The sequence below is a fragment of the Vigna umbellata genome, chromosome 1, assembly GCF_029865625.1.
Source record: "Vigna umbellata cultivar VRB3 chromosome 1, Vumbellata_1.0, whole genome shotgun sequence".
In the NCBI taxonomy this organism is placed as follows: domain Eukaryota; kingdom Viridiplantae; phylum Streptophyta; class Magnoliopsida; order Fabales; family Fabaceae; genus Vigna; species Vigna umbellata.
In genome coordinates, this window is record NC_142165.1 from 108392867 (window position 1) to 108409714 (window position 16848).

At 36.8% G+C, this 16848-nt stretch overlaps 1 protein-coding gene across 1 annotated transcript; it reads left to right on the top strand.

The window, feature by feature from the left end:
- The first annotated feature begins 202 nt into the window (after window positions 1-202).
- Window positions 203-15764, top strand: LOC124819636 (alpha/beta-Hydrolases superfamily protein). Its single transcript, XM_088105506.1, has 9 exons — window positions 203-632; window positions 1000-1076; window positions 2207-2312; window positions 3043-3135; window positions 3240-3305; window positions 4791-4936; window positions 14045-14153; window positions 15068-15132; window positions 15255-15764. The coding sequence occupies exons 1-9, from the start codon at window positions 432-434 to the stop codon at window positions 15400-15402; spliced, it is 1011 nt and encodes a 336-aa protein (XP_087961632.1). The 5' UTR covers window positions 203-431; the 3' UTR covers window positions 15403-15764.
- The last annotated feature ends 1084 nt before the right edge of the window (window positions 15765-16848 follow it).

Sequence of the window (16848 nt, forward strand, 5' to 3'; positions counted from 1 at the left end):
ACTTTGATCTAAAGTATATTAAATCAAAATCATTCAATTTAATTTAAATTATTTTTTATGTCTTAACTGAAGAAAAAATTCATCTTAAAAGTTGTAAGTTCAAATAAAGTCCTTTTTTTTTTATCATTGAGATGTGTTTAATATTATATATTATATTATTTATTATTATTTTTTAAGAAGACAGTTCAGCCACCGGGTAAGAGTAACTGGTAACAGCAATCACATTCCGCAAGATTTACATGCGCGTGAGAGCTACGCGGTCGCGAGCCGGTGACATTCTGATCCAAACTCTGCAGAGCTAACCGGTAACCTGCTCTGTCATGTTGTGGAACTTGGAGGGATCTTCCGTTTTCGTTCTCGAATCCCGATACCACAGTCCGTCCACTACCATCACATCATGGCTATAATCTAACGGACCCGCTCATGTGGCAATGAATCCTTCTCTCACTTCTTCCTCCTCCTCTTCATCTTCGTCCTGGCTCTTTGGAATCGTTCGACCGGGTCGTTCAAGCAGTTTGAAGATGTCCACTAATTCCTCCGCCGTCGCTGCCTCCACCGACTCCGGCGGTCCCGTCGTCCGCAGAAATCAGTTCCGAGGGGTTCTTTTCAAGTACGGTCCCAAGTCTATTCAGGTTCGTTACCTTGCTTTTTATTTTTATGCATATGAATCTGATTTGCTTGTGGATGATTATGATTTCCAACTTATCTTCTGTTCAATATTAGTAATATCGCACCTACTCTTCTACATTGTATTCGACCTTCGAGATCTCTGATTTTTTCGAAAGAAAGTAAAATAGTAATTATTCAGAGTGTGCTGCGTAAGCGTTAGTGTTTTCGTGTTTTCTGTATTGTGTTTTTTCCTCCGTGAATCTCGTACTTGCGTTGCCTTTTGTTCAGTTTCTGTCATTGTCTCTTTACTTTTCAATTCCTCTTTTGCTTTGTTTATGCTTTCTGGTTTTCATGGATGGAGGGCCTTGTTATAGATTTAGTTTTTTGCAGGTTGCATTTAAGACTGGCGATTTCAAGCGGCAAGTCATCTTTATTGGTGGATTGACCGATGGTTTTCTTGCTACTTCGTACGTATCATACTGCTCGTTTATTTCAAAGCTATGTGTCTTTCATCATCTGAACGAGAATGATTTTAGAACTTAGGACAATATGATTGGTAATTTCTTAAATTAAATATATAATATAAAATAAAAAAACATTGAATATATTCCATAGATGAGAATAGGAACAGCCATGATTTTTTCAAGCCAATGAATTCTGAGTAATAAAAAAAAAATTGGGAATCCTTGAGAACATTTTCAAGCATGTGAATGTGTAGTTGTGACAAAATGTTATGCTCCGGTAGTATTGGAAGAAATACGAAATTAGCAGTCGGGTATGTTTGGTGCATGAGTGGTGTCATTGAATTTTACAAGCTTTTGAGTAGAACTGTTCAGAAATAGATCTCTTCTCTGTGTTGGTCTACATATTGATGTGTGTTTCCCTCCCCTCCAATGCATTCAAATTGTTTCATTTGATTGATCTTTCATTCTCGAAGTACAATACTATTTCGTCTTTTTATATCCATGTTTTTAAAGCCAAACTTTTCTCCCCCTAGGTTCGATTGATAATACCTAATGTTTGTGTTCTGTGATTGCCTTGGCTTTCTTTGCTTAAAGCCCTATCTAAGATTTCTGAGTCTTTGATGACTAACATGATTGGGTGCGTGTGGACAGTAAGTTCCTGTAACCATATAAAATGTGAGCTTATTCATAAGTTTGGCTTTGAAACTTGCGCAAATAAGCTTAAAAAGATTATATTTTTCTCCACCTATTTTAATGAAGCTCTATGGAATAAAAAATTAAGCAATTTGTATGCAGTTGTTTCTTTTTTAAATTTATTGTGTGGCAAATTTTCAGTAATTATAAATTTTTTTCTTTAAAATAACTATTGGAACACTAAAATAAATATAGTTTTTTATACATTTCCAAACTTATTTTTAATCCTATTCCATCGTGTGGCAACAACTTATTTTTTAATTGATGTATGATTTTTTTTTTTCATTTGAAGATAAATTTGCTACAAGTGGGTATTATTATTAGTTTATCTATTAGTGGAAAATTTATACCGGTCTCTATACATTTTCTTAAGCTCCAGCTGTAGATGCAAACCTTAGAATAGTCTCTATCTGACGTCCATTTTCTTCATCTTCTTGTAGATACTTGGAACCTTTGGCAATTGCTCTGGACCGTGAGAATTGGTCATTAGTTCAATTTCTTATGTCATCTTCTTACAGTGGATATGGCACCTCCAGTTTGCAACAAGTAATCAGTTAAATTTTAATTCCCAGTGATGCTGTGCTGTTACAGGTTGCACTGAAGTATTTATAACACATTATATAAAACAGATTTTTGCCTATTAATTTACATGATTAGCTCAAAATTGTGGAATTATTAAGACTATAGTAAGCTACCATATAATTCCACTAAAACCAAAGACAAAATATTGTTTTAATTCAGTCAGTAAATGCCTTTTTCCTTTGATATAGTGAGCTTAGTTTTTGCAAAAAGCATCTCCTTACCATGAGCAATATGAATCAAACATTGGTCTTGGTGCTTAGTGCTGACCTTAGGTTTCTTGTGGAAGAGAACTTTGTTGTTTGTTTAATAATCCAAAAGAATAAAGCACAACAGCATGGACTTTTTCATCAGACGTTTATAAGTAATTTATTTTTCTGTTAAATTAGTGTGATCTCTGGCCTTACTTCACCTAGCAATATCCTCAGAATTTAGTTCTATTGTTAAAAATGGCCAACTAAGGATCCTAATTTCCTAGAGTCCAGGAGCATGAACTTTGTTACTGCAGCCTCAAATAACATATATTTAAAATATTTGTGCTGCCTCAATTTTTTGCCATTCTCAAGGTATTATGTGTTTTTAAAAATACATTGTATATTCGTTCTTATGTTTCACTGAAAGGTGCAATGTTGATATTTCTATCTGATCGACAAGGATGGTTACCTTGATTCTTAAGCTTGTTGATTTTATGTTGTAGGATGCCAAGGAGCTTGATCAGCTGATTAATTATTTAATTAACAAAGAGGAATCCGAAGGCGTGGCATTGCTAGGGCATAGTACCGGCTGTCAGGTTATATTCTATTTCATGTCCTAGCTATATTTCTACTTCCCTTGCTACTGTTATTCATTGTGAAATTTTAATTTGTTCTTGTTGTTTTTAAACGTTTTATTTAGGATATTGTGCATTACATGCGCACAAATTATGCTTGCTCCCGAGCAGTTCGTGCTGCCATCTTTCAGGTACACATTGATTGATGTATCAGTTATGAACTTCCTTCTTCCATTTTTTTTTCATCTGCATGTTTTATGTAAAATGGTAGCCTAATTAAATTTGATTTCACACTCAGGGGTGTTATTCTTCTAATAGTCATGTTTTCATATGAGACTAGTGGCCCTATTCACCTAGGTTGCTATCTTAACACACTTAAGGTCATAATAATATTAAACGGGTTTGAGTCATTTGATGCTATTTTGGAGCCTACAATCTGACTGGATGGGATTGTCTTCACTTTGAAGTAACTTTGCTTCTTTTTTTTTTTTTCTAAAATCTTTAGAATATTTGTATAAAGTTGAATAACATGTTTTTGAAAATGAATTATGTTTGTTATATGCTTTCCTACAAACTGAACTCTTCCAATGCCACCTGAAATTATGTTTGCATCAAGTTGCAATTATTATGAAGTATACACATATTGAAGTTTTAGAACCTGAAAAATTGAAAGGAAATTGCATCAATATGTTTAAGTATATAGGTAGTTATATGAATTTGAATATAAATGGTTGCTTTGGTATATTACTGTTGAGAAAGTGATATAAACCGTGACAGCGACTTTTGTTTATTCCCTTCCTCTAAACACTGGTGCATTACGATTTCCATTTACCATTGTTGATGAACTGATAACTTCATTTCCTCACTTCAATTTGCATTGTATATATTATGTAACAAGTGAATGATGCTACAAACCTTTTTGTTTATTTGTATTTAACTTAAGCATGGTTCTTAAAAGTGAAAATCTGATCAACACAGCATTAGGAATTAGAATGTTAATATTAGAACTAGCTCTAGAAATATGAGATCTTTTATAGCATATATAGGAATATTGATGTCAGCTTTCTCGTTCGTATCACTAATCATCATAATGTTAATAACTAGCACCAGATAATGTTATTGTTAAGTAGTCAACATGCCCGAACCTAATTGTTGTTTTGAGCTTGAACTGGTGTAAGCTTTATTTTATTTCTAATGCTCGAGTGGTGACGTTTAGAATATAACCTGCATAAGGTGGGGTTTAACAACATAAATAGTTTGCAGTTATCATGTGGACTTTTTGTATTATCGTACCTTCTACATGCTTTGAGAAGTCCACCAAGGCAAATTCAACAACAGAATAGGAAATACCATTACTTTTATACAAGTATAATATGTAATGTTTAAATATATTGGTATTTGATACTATTAGGTGTAAGATATATTTTAGGAACTATATAGTAATTAATAACACATTAACGAGTTATAGCAATTATTTTATTTTAATTTATTATTTTAATTAAACGATTCATTGTTATAATAGCCTTGTAGAATTTCTAATATTTATTGAATAATGTTCTACAACCAAAAGAAGAAAGTGGATGTTTTGTTTGATCAATATCAATATATAATATCATCTTATCCCATCTGTTTTTTTGGATGAATGTTTAATTTTCTATATCTATTTAATTGTTCAGGCTCCTGTCAGTGATAGGGAATATCAGGCTACGCTCCCTCACACAGCTTCTATGATTGACTTGGCTGCTAAGATGATAAGTGAAGGGCGAGGTTTAGAGTTAATGCCAAGGGAACCGGATCCTAGTGCCCCAATAACTGCCTATAGGTGAGTGCGGAATTATTGTCTGAGCAGCACAAACAGAGACAAGCTTGATATCAGTGAATTGATTAAGATGTAGGATTAAGATTGATCCGTAAGATGCATTATTTGGAAATAGGATTTTATTCAATTGTAAAATAATCTTTGCTCATCTATATCAAACCAAAGTGGTTTGTATGGGATAATTCTTAGATTGGCATGGTCTACCACGTAATCTTTTTAGCATTTTTATCATTATTTGAGATGTGCAAAGAAACGGTCATCACACTCTGGCACATGTCGATAAAATATTTGAATTCCTATGGTAGAGCTGCTTACCAAAGGATTATTTGTTAGTATTCTGAAATTTTTGAAATGCCTATTATTTCTGTTAGGATATTTATCCTATTTTATCATCATTATAGTGTGTCAAGGGTTACCCTATTTATCATGATTATATTGTGTCTAGGATTACCCTATTTATCATGATTATAGTGTGTCTAGGGTTACCCTATTTATCATGTATTTGTGTATCAATTTATTCTTATAAATAGAAGATTGTGAGAGGGATCAATTAAGCCCTCAAGAATTATTTCTTTTCAATCTTAAGTTGGTATCAGAGCGGGTCGATCCCGCTCTGGTTTCTGTCTCGTAATATATATCTGTCCGGCGCCATAGTTCTTCGTCGCCCGCCGCTGCCCGCCGCCGGCCACCGTCAACCGCCGGTCACCGTCGCCGCCGCCGGCCACCGTCCGGCCACCGTCAACCGCCGGTCACCGTCGCCGCCGCCGGCCACCGTCTGGCCACCGTCGCCGCCGGCCACCGTCGTCCGTCGCCGGCCGCCGTTCACCGCCCGCCGTTGCCGGCCACCGTCGTCCATCACTGTCACAGTTTCCTTCGTCTAAACCCTTAGGGTTTTTTTTGTTCCTCGCTAGTACTATTTGTCTTCTTCAGAGATGGCGTCTGGCAGTACTCTTTCCTTCTCTGGAAGTCCATCAATTACCTCCGAGAAGCTAAATGGAAAAAATTATCTATCATGGTCTGCTGCTGTTGAAATGTGGTTCCTTGGCCAAGGGCATTATGACCACCTTGAGCGAGATGGAAGCCATGTGCCTACTGAAAAAGCTGATCAGTGGAAACAAGCAGATTTCCAGTTGTGTACCCTGTTATGGCAATCAGTGGAACCCAAACTTCTTGTATCTTTGAGGGCTTTCAAAACTTGTCACTCCTTTTGGAAGAAAGCCCAAAGCATTTATGCCAACGATATTCAACGTCTCTATGACACTACGAACAAGCTTGCATCTCTTAAAATGGCAGACCATGATATGGTGTCCTTCATGGCTGAAGCCCAATCTGCTGTCGAAGAACTTAGGATGTTTTTGGAAGTAGATCCATTAGAGGATATCAAAAAGAAACTAGACAAATTTTACATGGTGTTGATCCTTCGTGCCCTACATCCCGATTTTGATCATCTCAGAGATCAACTTCTAACTAGTCATGAGGTTCCCTCTATGGAAACATTGACCACTCGCCTTCTGCGTGTCCCGGTATCTCAAACTCAAGAAGCGCATGAACTAGTGGAACCATCTGTCATGGTTGCCACACGAGGAAGAGGAGGACGTGGCACTAGAGGAGGAGGACGAGGAGGTCGGGGACGTACTCAATGCACATATTGTAAAAGGATGGGTCATACTCAAGAGAATTGCTACTCCTTACATGGTTTCCCTTCCAAAACCGCCAATATTTCGAAGACTGAAACTTCCACTTCGAAAACTGAAACCTCCACTTCTATGTTTTCTGAGGATGAATATCAAGAGTATTTAAGGTTAAAGTCTAACAGCTTGGCACAACCATCTCAATCTCCCAATACATCAACAGCCTGCGTTTCTCAATCTATGGAATGTCAAAATTCATGGGTAATTGACTCAGGTGCTTCTGATCACATTTCTGGTAATACCTCTTTGTTCTCATCTATTTCCTTTCGAGAAAAACCTCATTTCATAACCCTTGCAAATGGATCTAAAACTTCTTCCAAAGGAGTCGGTCATGTTTCTTTGTCTCCCTCCCTCAATCTCAACTCAGTCCTTTTTGTCCCTAATTGTCCTTTTAATTTAATTTCCTTAAGCCAGTTGACTAAAATGTTAAATTGTTCAATAACCTTTGATCATAAATCTTTTGTTATACAGGAGCGTGGTTCGGGGAGACAGATTGGAGAAGGATATGAAGCTGGCGGATTATACCATTTTGGATCTCGTCCAAGGGTGTCTTGTGTTGCTGCTCCTAATCCTAAAGTGCTACATGATCGACTTGGCCATCCTCATTTGTCCAAATTAAAAAAGATGTGTCCTGAACTTAGTGGTCTCCAAACTTTAGAATGTGAGTCATGTCAATTAGGAAAACATGTTAGATCTTCCTTTCCTAAAAGGTCTCAATCAATATGTAATTCTAGTTTTTCCATCATCCATTCTGATATATGGGGACCTAGTCGTATCTCCTCCTTTGGTTTTAGATATTTTGTTACCTTTATTGATGAATATTCAAGATGTACTTGGGTTTATCTTATGAAAAATCATTCTGAATTGTTAGTTATCTTTACATCCTTTTTAAATGAAATCAAGAATCAATTTGGTCAAGTAATCAAAATATTAAGAACTGATAATGCAAAAGAGTATTTCTCATCCTCCTTTTCTGCCATCTTGAGTTCCCATGGTATCTTACATCAGTCTACTTGTCCTCATACACCACAACAAAATGGTATAGCAGAACGAAAAAATAGACACTTGGTTGAAACTGCTCGTACCCTTTTGCTTGGTGCCCATATTCCTGTCCATCACTGGGGGATGCCATCTTAACTTCATGTTATCTTATTAATAGGATGCCCTCCTCCTCTCTTGATAATAAAGTCCCTTTCTCCATTTTGTTTCCTAATGATCCTCTCTTTCATACATCTCCCCGAGTGTTTGGCTGTGTATGTTTTGTTCATGACATGTCTCCAGGTCTAGACAAACTCTCCGCTCGCGCTCTCAAATGTGTCTTCTTAGGCTATTCTCGACTTCAAAAAGGATATCGGTGTTACTCTCCTGAAACTAAGAAGTATTACATGTCTGCCAATGTCACATTCTTTGAACAGACTCCTTACTTCTCTCCATCTGTTCAGGATGTTTCTATCCTCCAGCAAGTCCTTCCTATTCCAATGGCTGAGTCAAATAGCTCCACTGTCTCTGTCATTCCAAGTCTTGATCACAATCCTTCTACACCTGTTTCTCCACATACTGAGATCATCCCACACAGGGCCTCAATGGATAGTCCACCTTCCCAAGACAATGGTGAATCTCCTACTTCAGATTCTTCTCCCTCGTCACCTCCTCCCACGCCTCCTGGTGCAAATGATTCAGCATGGCCTATTGCCCTCAGAAAAGGTACTCGTTCCACTCGGAACCCTCATCCCATTTATAATTTTCTAAGCTATCATCGATTGTCGCCCTCCTATTTTTCTCTTTTATCCTCAGTGTCCTCTGTTGTTATACCCAAGAATGTGAAAGAAGCACTTGATCATCCTGGATGGCGACAAGCTATGATTGCAGAAATGCAGGCTCTTGACCACAGTAATACTTGGGAGCTGGTGCCCCTTCCCCCAGGAAAAAAGGCGGTTGGTTGTCGATGGGTGTATGCAGTTAAAGTTGGCCCTGATGGTGAAATTGATCGGCTCAAAGCTCGGCTTGTTGCCAAAGGTTACACTCAGGTTTATGGTCTTGATTATTGTGACACTTTCTCTCCTGTAGCCAAGATGACTACTATTCGTCTCTTCTTTGCCATGGCAGCCATTCGTCACTGGCCACTTCATCAATTGGATATCAAGAATGCCTTCCTACATGGTGATCTTGAGGAAGAAGTTTATATGGAGCAACCTCCTGGGTTTGTTGCTCAGGGGGAGTCTGGTATGGTATGCAAATTGCATCGATCTCTATATGGCCTTAAGCAATCCCCACGTGCTTGGTTTGGAAAGTTTAGCTCCATTGTTCAAAAATTTGGACTAAAACGCAGTGAAGCAGACCATTCAGTTTTTTATTGTCATTCTTCTCTCGGGAAATGTGTTTACTTAATAGTATATGTTGATGATATTGTCATTACAGGAAATGATGCTGTTGGAATATCTCAACTAAAAGAGTACTTGTGTAGACATTTTCAAACCAAGGATCTTGGAAGTCTCAAATACTTTTTAGGCATTGAAGTAGCGCAATCAAAAGATGGAGTTGTAATCTCCCAAAGGAAGTATGCTCTTGATATATTACAAGAAACAGGCATGATTGATTGTAGACCGGTAGACAGTCCCATGGACCCAAACCAGAAATTAAGGACAGAAGAAGGTGAATTATTCTCCGATCCAGAGAGGTATAGGAGGCTGGTTGGCAAACTGATTTATCTCACTATTACAAGGCCAGATCTATCCTTTGCAGTTGGAGTGGTTAGTCAGTTCATGCAAGCTCCATGTGTTGACCATTGGAATGCTCTCATTCGCATTCTAAGGTATGTAAAGAAGGCTCCCGGGCAAGGATTGTTATATGAAGATAAAGGAAGCATTCATGTCTCTGGGTATTGTGATGCAGATTGGGCAGGTTCACCTATTGATAGACGGTCTACAACAGGATATTGTGTTTTTCTGGGAGGAAACATTATTTCATGGAAAAGTAAGAAACAGAATGTAGTAGCTCGATCAACCGCGGAAGCCGAGTATAGGGCAATGGCATCATTAACATGTGAACTTATATGGGTGAAACAATTCCTTCAAGAGCTTAAATTTTGTGACATCCATACTATGAAGATGTATTGCGACAATCAAGCTGCTCTCCACATTGCATCAAATCCAGTGTTTCACGAGAGGACTAAACATATAGAAATTGATTGTCATTTTGTTCGTGAAAAGTTGTTGACCAAAGAAATATGTACTGAGTTTATTGGGTCAAACGATCAACTCGCAGATGTATTGACTAAGTCATTAAGGGGTCCTCGGATTGAGTTTATTTGTTCCAAGCTTGGTACATACAATTTGTATGCTCCAGCTTGAGGGGGAGTGTTAGGATATTTATCCTATTTTATCATCATTATAGTGTGTCAAGGGTTACCCTATTTATCATGATTATATTGTGTCTAGGATTACCCTATTTATCATGATTATAGTGTGTCTAGGGTTACCCTATTTATCATGTATTTGTGTATCAATTTATTCTTATAAATAGAAGATTGTGAGAGGGATCAATTAAGCCCTCAAGAATTATTTCTTTTCAATCTTAAGTATTTCATTAGTATATTTCCATTTCTGAAGTCATGACACTAGTAATTTATATGACATTCTGATAGGAACTGAATTTACTACGAAATTGATGGGGAAAATTATAGAGAATAGTGATCAGAATACTTGGAGTATATATGAGAAAAAGAGCTTCAGACTAGATCTCTCTACTGATTTACTGATTTAGATTCATATGTGTGTGTGTAAGGACCACTGGCTTACAACCAAAGCTCAAGAAAAGAAAGAAAAATACAATAGAGTTTACCATTTTAGGTTACAGATGAATACAACACAAAACAACTATTCTATCAAGGATACAAAAGGAAAATGTGATAGGTTTGGAATTGGTTATAAGAGGAGGGAAAAGAGGTATAACTGAATATGACAGTTATAACCTCCTGTAAATGTTTCTTTTTTTTCATATAAACTGGCTATTATAAGTAGTCACTGTGGTGGGAGGGAAACGAGGTTGTTGATATTTCCTAGGAAGTAATAGGTTGTGGGAGTTTGAGGACAACTCGAAAGTCCTTCTGTGTTGATGTTTTACTGTCTTGTACCATATTGGTAGAAACAGTGCTTGTTTCAATAAGAACCTACCAAGAACGTGTCTTGTTTGTTCTATAATATTGGTTGAATCTATCAATTGGTATCTAGAGTTGGTTCTGTGGGGGACACAAAATAGGGTATGGTGCGTACGAGAATGGAGTCACGCATGGATAATGTGGAAAAGATGATGCAAGAAATGGTTCAAGATCAAATGAATATCATGGGAGGTTTCAATGCTGGGAAGATTTGAGTCGTGGGCTAACTGTGGTGGTGGAGCAAATGTCAGCAGCAAGGAATACGTCTGACGATAATTCTGGCATTAGCAAAAGCAATGGTGGGAGAAGAGAGCGTGATCAGGGGGAAACAGCGTCTTCCTCAAGATGGAGGAAATTATACATTCCTGATTTTGCCGGAGAGGAGGCTTATGGGTTCGATTAAAGGTGTGATTGAGGAAGAGAGGATGCAGGCTGTCTTGATTGCTTTGGAAGGTAAAGCTTTGAATTGGTTTCAATGGTGAGAGACTTGCAACCCCAATCCTACGTGGGATACCTTCCAGATTGCAGTTGTACGCAGATTTCAACCAACAATGCTAAACAATCCTTTTGAAGTTTTAATTGGATTAAGGCAAACAAGTCTTGTGGAGGAATACATTGAACAATTTGAACAATATGCAAGAGGGTTCTTGGAGGGGATGGAGCAACCTTATTTGATAGGATTCTTCTTGAATGGTTTAAAAGATGATATAAAGGTTGAGGTCGAACTGTATGAACCCAGCAATCTTGCTGAATTAATGTCTAAAGCTCAAAGGGTGGAGGATAAAATTAGAAATACTTCCAAAGGAGGAACCCAAGGTATTAGCCAAAACGGTGCTGGATACAAACAGTATTCAGTCACTTGAAGTTTCACCAGAGAAGGAGGAAATTCTCTACCTGCTAGTACTGCCAGCAAAGGAAAGGGGGAGGGCAGTGAGGTGTTGAGTTCTATGAGCAGCAATTCTGGAGGCTAGAGACAAAGAGGAGCTCCTTTCAGAAAATTATCTGAGGAAGAAGGGCAAGACCAGTTAAAGAAAGGGCTTTGTTTAAGGTGTGATGAGAAGTTTGGGCCTAATCATGTGTGCCGCAACAAACAACTGCACATGTTACTATTGTCAGAAGAGGAATTGTCCGGGTTGGGGAATTCCAGCACCAGAAGGGTACAAAAGAAGAAGTTTTGGAGGAAACAGGGTATGTTTTCCAATTATCTCCATGTACAATGGCAAGAAGTCTTGGAAACTTTTGGGGAAAATTGGAGATGAGTTGGTGGTTGTTTTATTGGATTGTGGAGCTTCCCACTACTTCATTTCAAATTATTTGATTGGCAGATGTGGTTTACAAAATTTGGAAACTCCCACTTGTGTTGTGGAAGTCGAGGATGGCCGAAGGGTTCATTGTCATGGGAAATGTGATGATTTCATTTTGGGAATCCAGGGCTTGAAGATTCAGCAAGAATTCTTCATTTTTGAGATATGAGGAGTGTATATTATGCTTGCTGGGAGTAGAATGGATAGCCAGTTTGGGGGAGGTTAAGGTGGATTTTGGAAAATTAAAACTTACCGTTGGTGGAGGGGCTGATCAACTTATGGTGATGGGAGATCCTGCTTTATCTACCACTGCAACCTCATTTTAAAAATTGATAAATGAGTTGCAGGAAGGGGATCAAGGATTCTTGGGTGATTGGGTTTAAGATAAGGTGATTGACAGCTCCAATGCAGATTTAAGAGAAGTGGAGCAGCTCTTAGCATCCTATGGGGAGGTTTTTCAAGAATTACCTCTCAGTCGACAACAAGATCATGCTATTCATCTCAATGATGGAGCTTCCATCCCAAACCTTAGACCTTATAAGTATTCACACTAACTGTTCTGGCAGTAGCAACATATCCTGCATGCTTGTGCCAGTGATGTCAGTGAGCTGATCTGAATTGTCCAAATTCGTTGTTTTATAACCATTGTGGGGCACTGCTACCCCTGCTGGACCCTTGTGCCACCTCTCTTTCACCCAGATGTAACGGCATTGTCTCCCCATCATGGTACCCTTAGGGTGGTTTTTTGTGCACACAAAAGGTTAATTCTTTATATCCAAATGAATCCTATGATTTCTGCCTCTCTACCTCCTTTCCTAGTCCATTGAACTATTCCCCTTCTCGTTATTAATCCAGCAGTATATTGGTTGATTCATTTAAGGTTCTTTCTCTGGATGAACCTCTACATCTCTGATTTCCAACCTAATCTCCTCCTATGTTCTCCTCAACATGCTTCGTCAAATGGGGATGAACCTCTTCACAAACAAGTTCCTGATGTATAACTCCATCCTCCAACTTGATGCCTTGTTTTCTTATCCACGTCTCAGTCAGTTGCTTGATATCTTGTGTTTTATTTCCAATACGTGACCCATGTGTGTTGGCCATCTCCATCAGGAATTTCTACTAAATGCTCCAGCTTTTCCAGTTGTGATTCTGTCTACCCCAATCTTGGCTTGGCAGGTCAGACTAGAGCTTTTGGAATCCAGAAGAACCTATAAATGAATTCTGGATTTCGGATAGTCACATAGAAAAAGGAAAAAACAGAGAAAGCAAGGGAAATAATATTTTTGTAGTGTATATTCACTATTGAATTGAATTACCAAGAACAAAAGAAAGAATTCTCCTTTCATGAGTTCTCTTTTCTACATAGCTGGTGCTCAGTTCCCAAATGATAACTAGTCAGAGTACGCCCTTCTGCCATCCTCTACGTCTTTTGCGAAGTGCCAAGTTTTGCTCATGACAAGATTCCTCTACTGCTGTCTCAATGACAAGCTTCCAAATAAGTTAGTGTTATATTGTATATTTGTAAAAGGCTTAGTTACTTTTGGTTGTACCAATGTCATTTGCAAAACGGCCAAGTTTTGTTCATGCTGAAATTTCTCTACTACTGTTTCGATGACAGGCTTCCAATTAAGTTAGTGATGTACTAGATATCTATAAATGGTTTGAAGTTGTTTGATATTGATTTTGAGCTAGGCTATATTAGATGTCAAATACACAACTTGTGATTTATCAAGTAATATCTTTTTTTTGAAGGCTTATTTACTTCTTTATTCCTCCTTTTCCATCCGTAAGTACCTTTTGCTCCATAATGTAGCAATACCACCACATACACAACATGTTGGAACGCTCGAAAAGTTTAACTTTTTGCCAAAATTGATAATGATTATATGGCAAAAAGGTGTTTGTTGTCTCATAATCCCATGCTTTTGTTCCTGTCCTAAAGAAATTAATTTTGTAGGTATCACTCCCTATGTTCATATAATGGTGATGATGACATGTTCAGTTCTGACCTGAGTGAAGACCAGTTGAAGATGAGGCTGGGGCATATGTCTAACACACATTGTCAGGTGACCATATATCTGTTTAACGTAACTTTTTATTCTCTTTTTCTGAACATCTTTCTGGGCTGATTTTGAGAATTGATAGAGAGAAAATAGAGAGGAAATGGAAATAAATTTTGTTGATTGAATGTCATTTCCACTGAATACAGATTCCAATTTATAGGCTTCAGAGGCAGTTTAAAATCCCTAACTGACTTAGTTTACTCAAGAAATTTATGATGAGTGTAGTTGTGGTAACTTACACCAAGCTAACCAATCATTTGCTATGCTGAGGGTTATGCTTCACTACGTTAAAATCAGAAGTTTACTTGCTACTTTTTTTCATCCAAACTAAGTTTATTCAACTAATTTATGATAGAATACAGTTGTGGTAACTGATACCTTGCTGATCAATTGCTATACAGTTTTATGCTTCAATATGTTGGTCATAATAGCAGAAGTTTTCTTGCTTTTTCGTTTCTGTAGGTGTATGACATTTTTCGTTTAAAATGTAATTTGTCACCTTAAGAAGGCATATATAGTAAAAAAAGCTAAAATGCTACTCTGGCTCAGTGATTGGGAAGCTGTGTAGAGGTTATAGCTAAGTTTATATCATGCGAGAGTCTAGTGCTCCCAATTACCGAAAAAAGAAGGCTTAAATTTTTTTGGTTGTCAAATTATGAACTGTAGCTCTCAATATTAGCCTTAGCCTGAATGATGTCAAGCAGCAAGCAATAGTGTCGATGATGTTACTTTTATATATCTGCCACCGTTTTCTACCATACAATTTAAGTGCAACTGGTAAATGTGATAAATGTCATTCTATTAGAGACGAAGATATAAAACCTGAGATCTGCCTATAATTCTTGAAAGGGAAGTTTTTTTTTTTTTTTTTTTTGAGGAGGAAGTTTGTCATTATGGATGCCTTGGGTTTCTGGCAGGTTATATTTTCAATGAGTGACGAATATGTGCCAGATTACGTTGATAAGAAAGCTCTTGTTGAGCGGTAAAACCTCTACTCCTATCTGGTGTCAGTTTTTGTTATTCAATAATTAAGTGCAATTTGAAAGGATTGAGATATATGATTGCCGATCCTATGATCACGGGGTACATTTTGTATCCATGTAGGTTATGCAGAGCGATGGGAGGAGCAGAGAAAGTAGAGATCGAATATGGAAATCACTCCCTCTCTAACAGAGTTGAAGAAGCTGTTGATGCTATTATTGATTTCTTAAAAAGAGAGGGACCCAAAGGCTGGGATGATCCATGGAGTTAATTGGATGTCTCTATCAATTTTCAATGCCCCCCTTTTTTTTTATTATTATGATAGTTTTGATTTCCTTCTGTCAATCTTTTTTTTTCTCCCATATATATTTTTTTGGGGTGGAGGGTTTGAATTTGTTGGGGTAGCTATTTGCAGCCTTAGTTTTTTGTTGATATAACAAATGTTAATATTTATAATCTCAGAAGAGAAGTGGTATATCTGTTTTTTCAATTTATTATTTTATACCTAGGGAACATTTTTCTACAGTTGTAGGCAATTCTGATGTTTCCACATGCAACGGCAGGTAAGAGCCTGTCAGGATTTGCTCTAAGGTGTGTACACATGTAGTGGAATAGAAACCCGTGTTATATTTAGTTGCTAGTATTCGTGCAAAAATAATTTCCGAACTACAAGATCGACATGAAAATTAATCATCTTTTTCTATGAAAATATATAATTAAGTTCGCATTGTTAATTCTTTACATAGTCAGATTCTGTCAATGTTAATAGTGGTAATATGGTCAGTTACCATGGTTCCTTTGCTTCCATTGTTTATTCGTCACATACCGCTAAATTGGAGATTACAGTAATGTGAAGTCTATTCTAAAGTAAGATTAGTTACCTTGAGTATCCACAAATCAAAATGATTTTTGGTGGTTGGTGATGGTTTGGTGAAGTTGGTAACAACTGAGCAGCTGGCCAAAATTTTCTTTCATTGAGGCTATTATTTTTGGTCAACATTCACCCTTTTAAGAAGAGCTGCTGTAATATCATTGTATAATGTCCCATTTTATCACCTCATTTGGTTCCCATACGCCCCATGACCACAGCTTCTTACACTGGCAACCGTGAGATAATGTTCTCTATTCTTCAGGTTTATTTGAATTTAATTACGAAATTAATTAAATTATGTTTCTGTAATTCATGTTATATTTTACCTGAATTGGTGTATCATGCGTGTGTCCCCATATATCTTACCCTGTTATATATATTCAATCAAACTGAGATAAAATTTTCCTTTTACCCTGAGTTTCGGTTCCAACAGGTGTCGGTGCGATTACAAACTGTCTTTAAGTGCGCTTTATTCCCAACGGCATTATTTTTTTTTTCTAATTTTTTTAATAATTTGTAATATATATATATATATATATATATATATATATATATATATATATATATATATATATATATTATTGTTAGAATACATGTTTTCAAAATCAATCAGTTAATTAAGAATCAAAATATCCAACCATAAATAATAAATTTATTCATTTTATAATATAAAATGTATGAAATCTAAATTCTATTTTTTTTGTTGAACTATAAATTTTAATATTTGACACAAAATTTGAAAATTTCATTCTATAACAGAAACTAAAATTATTATATATAATGAATTTATTCATTTTTATTATAAAAACTTACTAAAAAATAAATTAATAAGATAAAATAGATTAA

Bases quoted from the DNA above. Each gene is read 5' to 3' on its own strand.
- LOC124819636 (XM_088105506.1), top strand. From the start codon at position 432: ATGAATCCTTCTCTCACTTCTTCCTCCTCCTCTTCATCTTCGTCCTGG. The intron at 3,306-4,790 runs GTACACATTGAT...TTAATTGTTCAG, and splicing joins TTCGTGCTGCCATCTTTCAG to GCTCCTGTCAGTGATAGGGA. The intron at 14,154-15,067 runs GTGACCATATAT...GGTTTCTGGCAG, and splicing joins TGTCTAACACACATTGTCAG to GTTATATTTTCAATGAGTGA.